General features: G+C 31.6%; 1 protein-coding gene across 1 annotated transcript in view; it reads left to right on the top strand.

Moving 5' to 3' along the window:
* LOC106467176 (laminin subunit beta-1-like) overlaps positions 1-13,567 on the top strand; it is a 103,200-nt gene that overhangs the window by 78,627 nt on the left and 11,006 nt on the right. The window contains exons 25-30 of the mRNA XM_013927497.2: positions 751-986; positions 2,269-2,457; positions 4,952-5,140; positions 7,780-7,943; positions 9,516-9,657; positions 12,972-13,148. Coding sequence (XP_013782951.1) covers positions 751-986; positions 2,269-2,457; positions 4,952-5,140; positions 7,780-7,943; positions 9,516-9,657; positions 12,972-13,148 — 1,097 coding nt within the window. The remainder of the gene's footprint in view (positions 1-750; positions 987-2,268; positions 2,458-4,951; positions 5,141-7,779; positions 7,944-9,515; positions 9,658-12,971; positions 13,149-13,567) is intronic.

Here is a 13,567-nt window from a genome sequence, read left to right as displayed (position 1 = left end):
CAGCCTATTACCAGGACATTTTTTTTCTGTTTATGCCTGTTTATATGACATAAAGCAACTTGTAATCAACCCAATGTGTAGTCTGTTACATTTCCCATTCATTATTTTTTAACATGCTGTTGGTTTGAGTTGGACAGACTTATCTATGTGTTGGTTTATGCATTATGTAATCCACACCACAGAGCTTATTGTATGGCTTTGTTTCTACAAATTCAATGGCTAAAAAGAATTTTAAGTAGGTTTTAAAGTATTGTTTGTGTGTTTTTAAACAATAAATTCCTCTGGATCCAATGAAACTGCCCAGACCAAAGCAGAGCACGAAGAGAGCTATCATGTGATGTATCACTAATCCTTATTGGTGCAGCCAATTTGAACCAACACCCTGTTTTTGGTTTTAAAATTCGCTTGCTAGTCACTGCCAAATCATTGTGATGATTTTAAAGCCAATTTACTAGTGGGAGTATGGTTGGCTTGAAATGTATTAGTACTGTAGACGTTTTTTATTTGTTGTTTGGTGTACAATAATTAGTATTTATATATTTATAACTGTGATTTCATATTCACATATTTCTGTGGCCAGGATCTATAATTCTCTGGGATCTGCTAGTATAATAGAAATTTTTCATTAGGTGCTTTAAGTATGTTTTGCTGTACTTTGATTAATTTTTTTTTAGATAATTCTTAAGATAACAGTTGCTATTAATGTTATACCATCAGAATAATTATTATGGAGTTTACAATTTTTCCAAGGTGCCTTCAATATAACAAAGGATGCCCAACGAAGGTCAAGGGCTGCTGAAGGTCAGGTTAAGGATGCAACACCTCTTATTTATGACTCTGAACGTCAAAGACGTCGTACAGAAAATCTCCTAGAGCAGGCCCAAGGTGGTTATAACAAAAGTTATGAAGAAAATGAAGCAGCTCTGAATGATATAGCAGATCAACTAGACAGACTGGAAGGTGGTATCACTGATATCAACAATATGGTAAGTTATGTTCCACAACACATGAAAGTTGCATGTGATTATTAATATTTAGTATTAAAACTACATGAACTTTTTGGGTTTGAAGAAGATGTTGAGTAAAAACGCATAGATTTTCTACGATTTAAAATGTGAAAGTGAAATTAATGTAGCATCAACAGCTTGAAGACAAAAGGCAGAAGACTTTTGAAATGTTGTTCACTACACTTGTGTCTCTACAACAGGCAGTTGCCATCCATTCTACAAAGTTTCATCATGAATACTCTGCCTAACAATTTATCAAAGAATACAGCATTTTGTTTGACAAGTAGATTTCACTGAAAATCTTAATACCTAACTTTGTGAAATCTCTTGTTTTTCTTAACATTCAGCTATTAGATTCAACCATAATATCTTAAAGCTTCTGTTTTTCACATTCACTTTTTTCCCTGTTCAATTTAACACAAGGATATTACTGGAACACTTATCTATACACTGAAACCTTTCTTTTAAGATTACAAACATGTTATTCAGTGTTTGGAAAGTAATTTGCCTTAGTCAAGAATAGTTGTAAATACTCAAAACAACATAATTCAATTTGGACCTTAAAAACATTTCTGTCTCACTATAATTCTGAAATATATTTCTGCCTTGTTTTGTCTTTTTTCACACTACTGCACAAAAATCACAAGAATGACCTGCCCTTATATATCCATGGTAAATCTGGTTATGTTTCACGTAGATCTAACTAGATTTCTTGATAATGCCTTAATATGTCTCCCATATGAGTATAACATCATATCATCAATGGTTTCTTTTTCCTTGCCATTTTAACAGGGCTTTGTTTCACATGCTGTAGTTTCTTTGCGAATTTCAGTCTGTGTATATATATATATGAAGCATTATGTATTACAATTTCTGCTTTTTCCTTACTGACTGGCATCTAGGTTCAACCTAAAAAAGTAAAATTTTCTTTTTACAGACTTCAAACAGGATAATACAGCAAAAGTTTTATTGTCAAAATTTTTTTATCTCTCAGGTTTTTATGTTGTAATATACAATAACATACATAAAACTTCTGCATTGTACTCCAATAGTTTAAGATTAAGCATTGATGCATATTATTAGAAATTGAAGTGTTTTTGTGAAACATTGATGATAATATAATTCAATCTATACAACATAGTTGTCTTATTTTCAGGTATTTTTATGATAATAATTGAATGTTAACTACAAAGCCCTCTGTATTTATTAATTTTTAGTTGACTTAAATCACGCAACATTTACTTCATTATATTACTTACAGGTGTGTGATGGAACTGGAACTGTGGACAGGTGTGACTCACTTTGTGGTGGAGCTGGCTGTGAGAAGTGTGGTGGAATTAGCTGTGGGGAAGGAGCTGTTACTAAAGCTGATAATGCCCTAGATTTAGCTAAAGAAGCTGAGAAAATCCTCAATCAGAAAGAAGGTGCAGCAAAAGATTTACTTGAGAAAGTAAGAAATGTATACATAATAGCTGCAACCTGCAAAACATTTGTGGTAGTTTCATGCCCTTTGAGTGAATTTTCCTTATTCTGTCATTTTCACACGCACCATTTAAGTTATTCTTTCTTGCAGGCATTATGTATTAGACTGATAAATCTTGGTGTATTTGAAAAATTTTATACGGTCAAACAAACTCGCGTAAATATAACTATATTTAATAAAACAACATGTATTTAACTTTATTTACAAAAACTACACCTAAAGTAAACAGCAAAGTAAAGTAATGGTATTTATAATAGTGTACAGAGTATGAAACGAGTTTAAACAAAGAAACTTACAAAAATGAAGACTAAAACTCGTAGTAAAGAAAAAAGTAACTAAAAGGTGTTTATAGCAGTCTGAAATGAAATGAAACCATATTATTGCAAAGTAAAGTAAATTTAAAGTTGTAATGAAAGCAAACTTGGCTGAATATGCAGAAACATCTGAATGCATGTTCACAGAGTGATAAGCATATGGTTTTGAAAGAACTGCACATGCATATTTTAGACCTAAATAAGTCAAGACAGTTCATAGAATTTGTATTTAATGTATACTCTTATTTTTTAGAAAATTGCATGCAAGTTCAATATTGTTTGTGTGAAATACTTTTCAAATAAAACAATTAATGTTGAAATTGAAGCCAGTCGTCATATGATGACAATAACATTGTGCCATCGTGTATCATATTCATTGTATTGAGAGTTTGACTAAGCAAAAAATAGGTATGGTGATTCTGAATAAGAAAATCCAATATGCAATCTGGACTCCTCTGACAAAGAACTATGACATTTTCTCTCTCAGCATCCCCTCATCTCTAATTTATTTATCACCCCTCCAAGAAGTATGAATTTTAATGATACTTACTGTTGTCATTGTTCAGGCAAAGCATAATTTTCACAGCCTTCAAATCTTGATTGGTTTCAGAGCCATCAAATAGGAAATCAAACCCCTCTTGCTACGCACATCGTTTAAAACCAATAGAAAGCCAAGGTTTTCAATTACCAAATAATTTATTATAGTACGTTGTTTTTTGTACAGAGAATAGTTAATTTTGTTTTTAGTACAAGCTTTATTCCTACAGAAAACACATCAACTGGCTTAAATGAATTTGTAACAGCTCTTGTCACATAATTGAAAAGTTCCAAAAAATTGTGATATTTATGGGAAATTGTCTGCTTTTTGCCATTATTTTTGTCATTATTTTGTGTTCTTTGGTGCATTATTTAATTCAATAAAAAATTATTTAGTTCAGTAGCACCATTAGTATAAAAGCCCAGGTAAGTACTTTATTTCTTGTTTTTCATATGTATTCTTTATTTATTATTATACAAATAACTAAAATGTAAAAATAGGAAACTTTTTACATTAGGTTAGATTAGGTAAAATATATAATAATAATAATAATAATGATACAATTTTTCATGAGGTGCATTCGTGAGTAACTTGTGCCTAATGTAATTTGGTAGCATAATGTGAGCTGCACTTTGCCAAGTGATTTACAACTTAATATAGCACAAATAGTAGTTAGACATGGTTCAAAGGGCAATAAAACAGTAAAATTTAAGTATAAATAGATGTATTTTGTTATGAGTTGAAAACTATTTAGGATAACAAATGTAGTTTCATGTTACAATTTGAAGTCATTCTAGAAAAAAAAGGGGTAATTTAGATTTATTTCAAATTTTTTTGTTTTTATGACATTGGTTAAATTGAACAACCTTGTATAGAGTTAGGGTAGAAAATATAAAGTTTTAGTGAAAACAAACATTTGAAATGTATTTAGGAGGTTTTAGAGATTACACAAATCAGATCTGAGGTTTTTGAGATGAAGAAAAATATTTTTAATCTTAATTAGGAAATCACTTTGCACTCGGAGTAGTAAAATATATATATGTGTGTGTGTATATATATATATATATTCATGGACAAACTTTAGTATGAATACCTAATTTAGAAATAAGATTTTTTATGTACAAAAGGTTTGTAATGTTTAGAAAAGTCTGCAAAGTTTTGTGAAGATACACGTACTGTAATAAATGTTATAGTATAGAAACTATAAAAAGTAAAAAAATGGTTTTGAGGTTGGTCAGTTCAAACATTTGATGAATTAGTAAAACTTCGTATAATAATCTTAAAGTTGAACATATTGTACTAAGAAATATGTGACATACCATGAGTTTATTAAGGTTTGGCTCTGTATGTTCTTTAGTAGTGTGGAGTGGGACACTTTTCAAACAAGTCATTTTGTGTATACATTTGTTATTTAAACTGAAACATAATTTTATATTTACAACTCAGTTAATTATAAAAAAATCCTCATAAGTTGATTGTAACATTTATTTTCCAAGTGCATGATCAAAACGTAGTGTTGCACGTGTTCAAATATAAACTTTATAACATTTTTATTATCAAAGTTAAGACCATAGAATTTTAACAAAACAGCATATATTTTGTTTGTTAGGTAATAGATGCTAAAAATGATGCTGACTTAGCTCTAGAAGAGGCCAAGCTAGCTTTTGCTCGTGCTCAATCAGCCAGAAACTTCTCTGAAAATGCAACTGGAGATATTGAAGAACTTTTAGACAGAATTGAGAACTTTCTTTCTGCTCAAGGAGCTAGACCTGCAGAAATACGAGCTTTGGCAGAAGAGGTAAATAAAAATTTATGGATTTGTTATTTATCTAAAAAAAAACAGGACCTTAACACAGTGTCAGAGTTTAAGTATCACAAAAATTTGCCATAAGATGAACCTTTATGCTTAGATATGTCGCAGCTATATGAATTGTCATTTTTATTACAAAACATCACATGATATTTACTTATTATTCCAAGATGTTTTGAAGTTTATTTTAATATCTTAATTGATGAATACCCTGTATATGAAAATGTTTTGTAGATATTGTTATGATAGCAGAAGTCACGTGACGCTGGTGACAAGTGATGAATTTCTCGAATGATCGGGGAGACCCGAGTGTAATCGGGACACTCCTTCTTTAGTATATAAGCCTGGTAGAGAAAGCCTGCAGATGAATGAAGAGAGTTCCGGGTAATTTACGATTCTGTTTCAAGCTAGTGTGTGAAGTTATTGAGATTGTGAATCACTAAGAGTTTGTATCGGGGAAGAATAAACTGGTTTAATCAAGAAAGGACTTGTATTGCCGAAGTTCCTCGGAAAGAATTTATACCGGAAATTAACAAACAAGCAGATACGTAACAATATATTATACCTGGAAAAATGCAGTAGTGACAATTGCAGTTTTACTACCCAGTAGTATAGAGCTAATGAAGTTGTTGAACCTGGGTTAGGTTTAATCTAGTAGTAAGAATGCTTAGCTGCAGATGGTAATACTGAAGGTTTGATTCATGATATACTGCTGAACATTCTCCAAATTATCAGCTGTGAGGACATTATAACCATTATAGTCAATCCTAGTATTTGGTCAATAGTAAATGTGTGGCCAGTGGGTGCTGCTGAGTGATTGTCCTCCTCCTGCTCAGCACTTCTAAATTAGGGATGGCTTAGACTCTGGCCTGGCCATTTCGCACAAAAGAGGTTCAGGAAGAAAATATCAAATATCCATTTTAACCATTAAAATAGTAAGAAACTTGTTTGGCTAACCAGCATTCTTATATATCTGTTGAATCTGAATAAATAGGACTGATAACCAGAACATTGGTTGACTAGTTGCAATTCTTACAGCTATTCAACCTGAAACAAGAGGGAATCCTTGATAGTTGCAGCACTTGAAATTCTTTTAGGTAGTATTAGAGTAAATTAATCTATGAGACCTTTTTGTGCACCAGCAATACTAAACATGGGATGTGGGCATGCCTAATTTGATTTTATTACTCACCAAGATCTCTACCAGCCTACCCTCAAGTTGAAATTCTTTTAGGCAGTAAATTAATCTATGAGACCTTGGGCATGGTCAAATACACCAATCGACAGAGTTTGACCTTCTGTGTCGAAAACTGTAATTAGATCTCAAATTGATTAGGAGATGACGTGCTATGAGCTAAAAGTTTGTACTAAAAAAGTCGGAGCCATTCTATGAGCCGCTATGTCGTGACTAAAAAGGACTTTGTTGATCAGGTGCCTTTCTCATAAGGACTGATAGTCAGAACACTGGATGATCAGCTGCCCAGCAACATGCAATGAAGACTAAAAGGACAGGAGTTTATCGACAAAAAGGGCACTTTTCAAGCATCATAAGGCAAGCCCCCCCTTTGGGGGGGAGGTAAGATGAAGTGTTTGGGGGGACTATGGGTTCTTTCTAGTGCACATATGGTAAAAAAAAACTGTAAAAAGCAAATGGATCTTCTTTTACTCCTATTCATTTAGTCTTATAAGTACTTTTAAAATCCAAAAGTAACCATAAATTTTTGTGTATCAATACTTAATAGGATATGACAGCCATATTATTTGCTGTAAAGACCTACAAGTCCTTATGTAACAAGAAGATTGTTTGATCAAAAAATTCTGCTAGAGTGTTGTAATAATCATCACTTTGTTTGATGATCTGATATTATACTGTTGATTCTGTTTAAACTCAGTGGTAGATCTCTTGATCATTATTGAATCTATTTTAGTTGATAGGTCCCTAAATTAGTCAGCACCCTGTTTGATTATTTGCCCTTGAACTGTTGAATCTGTTTAACTTGGCTTAGTAAGCATTATAATAGCAAGTTCACTATTTGATGATACAGTAGTGTAAGAGCTATTATACAAAATAGAATTCTATAGTGGCCAGTACATTGTTTGATCAGCCAAGATTCTTTTAGCCATTTAATCTATTCAACCTAGTCAGAGTACAGTAATACAAATACACTGTTTTAAGAATCAAATAATAGTGTTAGAGCTCTCAAACCTAATGGCTCTTGTGTTACCAAAACATACCTTTTCATCATCCATCGTTTTTCTAGTCATTAAACTTGTTAAACCTGTTAGATCACTACAAGAACCATACTGATTAGTCAGCAAGTACTATAGAGTTGTTAATATGATAGTAGCCATCTTATTATGATCAGCCACTATTAGTTGAATATGTTGAAGTGAAAGACCACTACAGTAACTACTTTATCTGTAGATTAATCAACATTGTTAGAGTTATTACATATTGATAAAAAAAATAATATTGTAGTAGTCAGTACTTTTATCATCTGCCATTGTTTTTTCTGTAGTATACTTATAGGAGCTAGAAAACTGTTTGATCATTCATCATTTTTAAAGCTGGTAGAGCATTTTAGTAATCAGTACATTATTAAAGTCATTGTTTAACTTCTTTGCAGTGTCTAGGCTTGAAGATCTCCCTCCAGCCAGAACAAATTACAGAGCTTGCACAGCAGATTAATCACACTATTAAGAGTCTAACAGATATTGATGCCATTTTGAATGCCACTGCAGATAACTTGGCCCTTGCTAAAGGTCTCAAGGAACGAGCTGACCAAGCAAAGTGAGTATCTTAAAGTTGAATAGATTCTTTAATTTAGGATAAAACTAGTATATTAAGTTACATAATTTTTAATATATAGAAGGTTGAGTATCTTATATTAAAAATCATTTTGGACCCTTGCCTCATCATTACAGTCCAAGTTGCATGTCCAGTTGTGCTAAACCTGATGACTGTGCATCTTAACAATAGCCCTGCTGCATAGTTTCAATTGCAAATCTTTTGTAATGTTGTCAGGTACGAAGCACGCCAATCTCCCCTGCAGGCTCACCATAGTCTATTTAGTGTACCAGAACAATGGTTCTTCATTGTCTGTTTCAACAGTCCAATCCAATGAAATCCATAGGTTTTGTGTCTAATTAATTGAGTGGTATGTCTTTGTATGGAATATGATGAATACTCATTTTATGCTCCAGCTGTTTGAGGTATGGAACATTGAACTGTATGCATGACTGGAAACCTTATCTTGGTGAATCCATGCCCCTTGGGCTTCATTTTCATACAAAACCAGTGTGTCTGAGTGGTACATAGGGCCAACAACTTTAGTCTGATAGTAGATAGTTCATCTTGACCTTTATATTCACTGTTCTGATTCCTAACTTGCTCCTGGCACAGTATCCAGAAATATTCATGAACTCCTTTGAAAAGTTTTGTGTGTCAAACACCACTTGGAATATTTCTTTCACCCAAACCAGTAGAAAATGGCACAAATCTTATTACAGTTATGAAGGTATGCACACACTTAGTCATTCTTCCCTGTCTAGGTGCTATTCATACAGCTTTCAATAGTTGGTCTACCCTTCCTGGATACATTGTCTAAGCAACTTGTTTGCATGACTTGTGTAACTTTTATACATTATTATCCTTCTTCATTTTGTTGTTTACCATTGTTTGGGACATGTGACCAGCTTTTGCCACTGACCTTTATAGTTGTGGGTTCTTACCAGTTACAAGATGCCACCCCTTTGCTTGTTGTAGGTCACTTTCTGAATGGTCCTGGTATCTGAAGTAGATCTATATATACCTATATTCAAAATTATAAATCCCCAGTCTGAAAGCATATTTATTATATGAGTGTATGAATACTTTTCAGGGCTCTTGCATACCTTTTTCAAAAGTGATCAGTTTTCTGTGGCATCACACTATCTACAACATGCCAAGCTACATACAAATGTATTTCTGATACATGTCATTCCACCATGACTTTATATTGGCTCTTGTTGTCATGTGATTTGCTTATTTAAAATCCTTTTATATAATGTACCCAGCCATCTTTACTATGGTTAAAATAATATATTTAAAATTAATGAGAAATTTATTGACCATATACTTATCAGTAACCTTTTAGCCTTTACACAGAATTATGTGTAATAGTACAGTAATAAATTATGTGGAAATCTGAAGGGTAATTATTATTTGATTATTACAGTAAAATAAGTTTGTACACTGCTTGACTGACTTCTGTATTTTATAACTTTATTTGAATTACTCAAAATATTCAATCAGTTTTAACTAACTAAATTCAAATATGTAAATTTGCTTCTTTCAGTTCAAAATTAAATAACTTGTGTTTAGGATCAATGCAGATGGCATATTGGGTAATGCCCAGTTAGTACAGCAATTATTAGATGAAGCTGAAGAGGCTCAAGAGAAGGCAAAAGCAGCCATTGATGGAGCTAAAGGGGACATTGGTGCTGCTGAAGTGGATTTGGCTCAAGTAAGATGAACCTTGTATATACTCTGATAAGAAGTGAAGTGTGTAAGCATGTAATTAACCTTCATTAAGCTTTTGACAGCATAAGTACTGTGCTGTTTTGTGTTTTAACATGCTTTCAATATTCAGTAGTTTTTGGAGTGAGTGACTTAATTTTCTTTTATTGCTAGATAATTTTTAATTAAGAAGCAGGATTGATTTCATTTCATGCAGTTGGAAACTGTTTGATAGTTTTTATTATAATTTTTGAAAGTTTGACATTGATATTGAAAATGGTGCATGCAAATCATTAATGTATTTTACATAAGTACATTAGGTATATGATCAAAATGCAGCCTACCATCAATGTTGGTAAAACAGTGTTATAAGAAAACAGTGCTGCTATGTAGACTTGTTTCAAATGATAATTTTATAGGAAAAAGTGGAATGAGTTTTGCTGTACATAAGTTTCAACATTGAGACAAATGCACAATATGAATGTTCAATGTTCTTCCACAAAAGAACTCTCATTTGTGTAAAGTATTCTACTGTATAACAGGTATGTCAGATTTCCATATATAACAATGTGATGTTTTTAATTAGGATAGACAACATAAAGCTTTATAGCAGTATTATCATTAAAGGGACCTCAACTACATGTGCATTAAATATGGATTTTTTAGGCTCATTATGAATGCAGCTTTTATGAGAGCAATAATGAATTTGATTAATAACTTCAGGATGAACAAGAGAATAACAGCAGCAACAACGAAAATTTAATATGTGTGTGTGTGTGTACAGTAACAAACATTTAATTCTTGAACATTTTGGAACATACATATTCCATCCTCAGCAAGCTATTTTGAACAATGTAAATTATTATGTACAAACATTTAAGAAGTTTAAACATTTTATAAAGAGTAATTAAGTACAGAATAAAAGGATGAAGTAAATTAAAAGGCAAACAAATAAACAAGAAAGAATATGATAATACAACAATTGTAACAATGCTATACAAGTATTTAGAACAGACTTAATTATAGTGAAGTTGTGTTATAATTTAAAGCTGGAAGTTCACTTATAATAGATACTTTCTTTAATTAAAAGTTCAATATTGGATGATCCAGATGAGATGACTTTGAAAATCGTAATCAAAATGGTATGGTTGTTGTTTTCACTATGTGGATTTATTAGTTTTTTTACCAGTTCTGCTTGATACTTCCATATCTTTGTAGGCTTGCAGATGTAATTCCATTTATGCGGATGAAACACGTAGGGGTAGGTAATGGGTCTTTATATCGGAATATATTTTGTATTTTTTAAGATCATTTAGATATAATTTGTAGTTGAACTTGTGGATAAAACGTTTTAATTATTTTTAAAATTCGTCACTTCACTATGAAACTTTGCTTACCTAAAAAGGGAACAATCAGTCTTGATGGGTATTTGCCAACAGTGTATGGATTCTTTGAGGGTTAAAATTTCTGAGAAAGGAACTTGCATGTTAGGGCTTGCAAAAAAATGCAAGGGATAGCCATTGTTTATTAGAATCTTCTGTAAGGTGGTGATTTTGGTATGAAGAGACAGTAAGAACAGATGTTATGTGTTCTATTGAAAAGACTGAGTATAAGGTTACGTGTAAAGGAATTCAGAAAAAAAACTGTCAAATCAAGTATGTAAGCCTGTATGTGTTTTTTACAATAAACAGATGTTGTGAAATGGTTATCTAATATTTTGATTTGGATATCAAGGAAAGGCAGTTTATACTTTTTTCGGTTTCACAATTAAAATTAATGTTAGAATGTTTCGAATTTAAATAATCGTAGAATTGTTTGATGTGATTAGAGCTTTTAAAGAGTAAAAATGTATCATCAACATACCTTCTATATAGTGCTGGTTTGTATTCAGCGGGACAGGTGTCTAACCAAGAATGCTCATAGTAACAAAGGAACATGTTATCGAGAGTTGGCCCTAAAGGTGACCCCATTGCCATACCATTTATGTGGTCCTATAGCTAACCTTTGAAGACAAAGTGATTATCCTTGAGGGCAAATTTAAATAATTCTTCCAACTATTGGTGATTAAAGCTTGTATATGTTTCATTTGTGTAGGGGAAAAGTTTCTTTAAAAGTTTCATAGTGAAATGACAAATTTTAAGAATAATTAAAACGTTTTATCCACAAGTTCAACTACAAATGATATTTAAATCATCTTTCAAAATACAACATCTATTCTGATCTAAAGACCTATTACCTACCCCTATGTGTTCCAGGATAATGTATAAATACACATGTGGTGGCTGTAATACCACTTATATTGGCAAAACTGTATGCCAATTACATCTGCAAGCTTGCAAAGATATGGGAATATCAAGCAGAACTGGTAAAAAACTATCAAATCGACAAGAATCAACAATAATGAAAAACATAGTGAAACTAAAAACCATACCATCTTGATTACGAATTTCAAAGTCATCTCATCTGGATCATTCAATATTGAACTTTTAATTAAAGAAAGTTTATCTATTATAAATGAACTCCCAGCTTTAAATAATAACACAGCTTCACTACAATTAAGTCTGTTCTAAATAACTTTTATAACATTTTTACAATTGTTACATTATCATATTCTTTCTTGTTTATTTGTTTGCCTTTTAATTTACTTCATCCTTTTATTCTGTATCTTAATTACTCTTTATAAAATGTTTGAACTTCTTAAATTTTTGCACCTAATATTTTACCCTGTTCAGTATAGCCTGCTGATAATGGAATATGTATGTTCCAAAACGTTCAAGAATTAAATGTTTCTTACTGTACAATATGTGTCAAATGTTTGTTGCTGCCATCATTCTACTGTTTGTCATTAATTAATTAAGTTTTTCTGAAAATCGTCGGTTCTGTTTAATAACACTAGTCATTGCTGAAGTACACAAAAATTAGTTGAATTTATATTAAATAGATTGACGTTTCAAAGCTTGTAATTGGTGAGTGCTTCTAAGAACCTAAAAATGAACTAATATTTTCATAAAGATTTATTCTACCAGTCTTGGAAATCTTCAGATATAATGTATTGCAAATATTTGACCTTGCATGATAGTTTAAATAATTGGACTTTAGTATTAGTGTTTGAATTTTGAATGTTTTGAATGCTTTTCTAGTTTTGGTTTTTTACAGGTGCAACTTTACTGGTAATTTTTTGTTTTTTATCTTCAGCAATTAAATTGTACAAAGATTAAAATATATCAACCTCAATACTAGAATTGTAGGTAGATTATTAAAAAGTTATGATCCATACTGAAAGTAGTACATTACTGAGAAAACATGTTTATACGTTATTAGATTGGAAGTGAAACTGGTGCTGCACAAGAGATAACTAACAAATCCATGGAGGATGTGGAAGCCTTAAAAGATAAGCTAGATGACCTGAAGAAAAAGTTTGTACAGAATGAAATTGATGCACAGAAAGCTACACGAGAGACTTCAGTAGCTGACAAATTAGCTAAAAAAGCAGAAGAGGTAAATAGATTATTTGTTGTTGCTCTTAACCCTCTCACCACGTGCATTCTTTTGAGTGCATGTTAAGAAGTTTTAGTGAGTTACATTCAAAATTTAATCAAACTACTTTTTATCATGGTTTACCAATAAACATAGCATAAAAATGCAGCCAATTATCCATATTTTAATTATTTATAAGTTTAAAATTCTTAATTTTATAAGGTAATATTATAAAAAAAATCCTGAATTTCCCCTTGTATGAGAATTAACATTTTCTCTTTGTCAGATTTTTGTAGATTCTTTACAGTAAGTTTCTGTGACTTGTAGGCAATAAATTTCAACAATAAACAGACAGCACGCAATCCACTTGTTTTAAAATAATATATTCAAAGCAAAAGGGATAATTGTCTCTTTTTTTTTTTTTTTTTTTTTTTTAAAAC

Source organism: Limulus polyphemus, unplaced genomic scaffold (genome assembly GCF_000517525.1).
Source record: "Limulus polyphemus unplaced genomic scaffold, Limulus_polyphemus-2.1.2 Scaffold2516, whole genome shotgun sequence".
NCBI classification, from domain to species: Eukaryota; Metazoa; Arthropoda; class Merostomata; order Xiphosura; family Limulidae; genus Limulus; species Limulus polyphemus.
The sequence above is the reverse complement of the archived record's forward strand: the minus strand, read 5'-3'. Positions and strand labels throughout refer to the sequence as shown.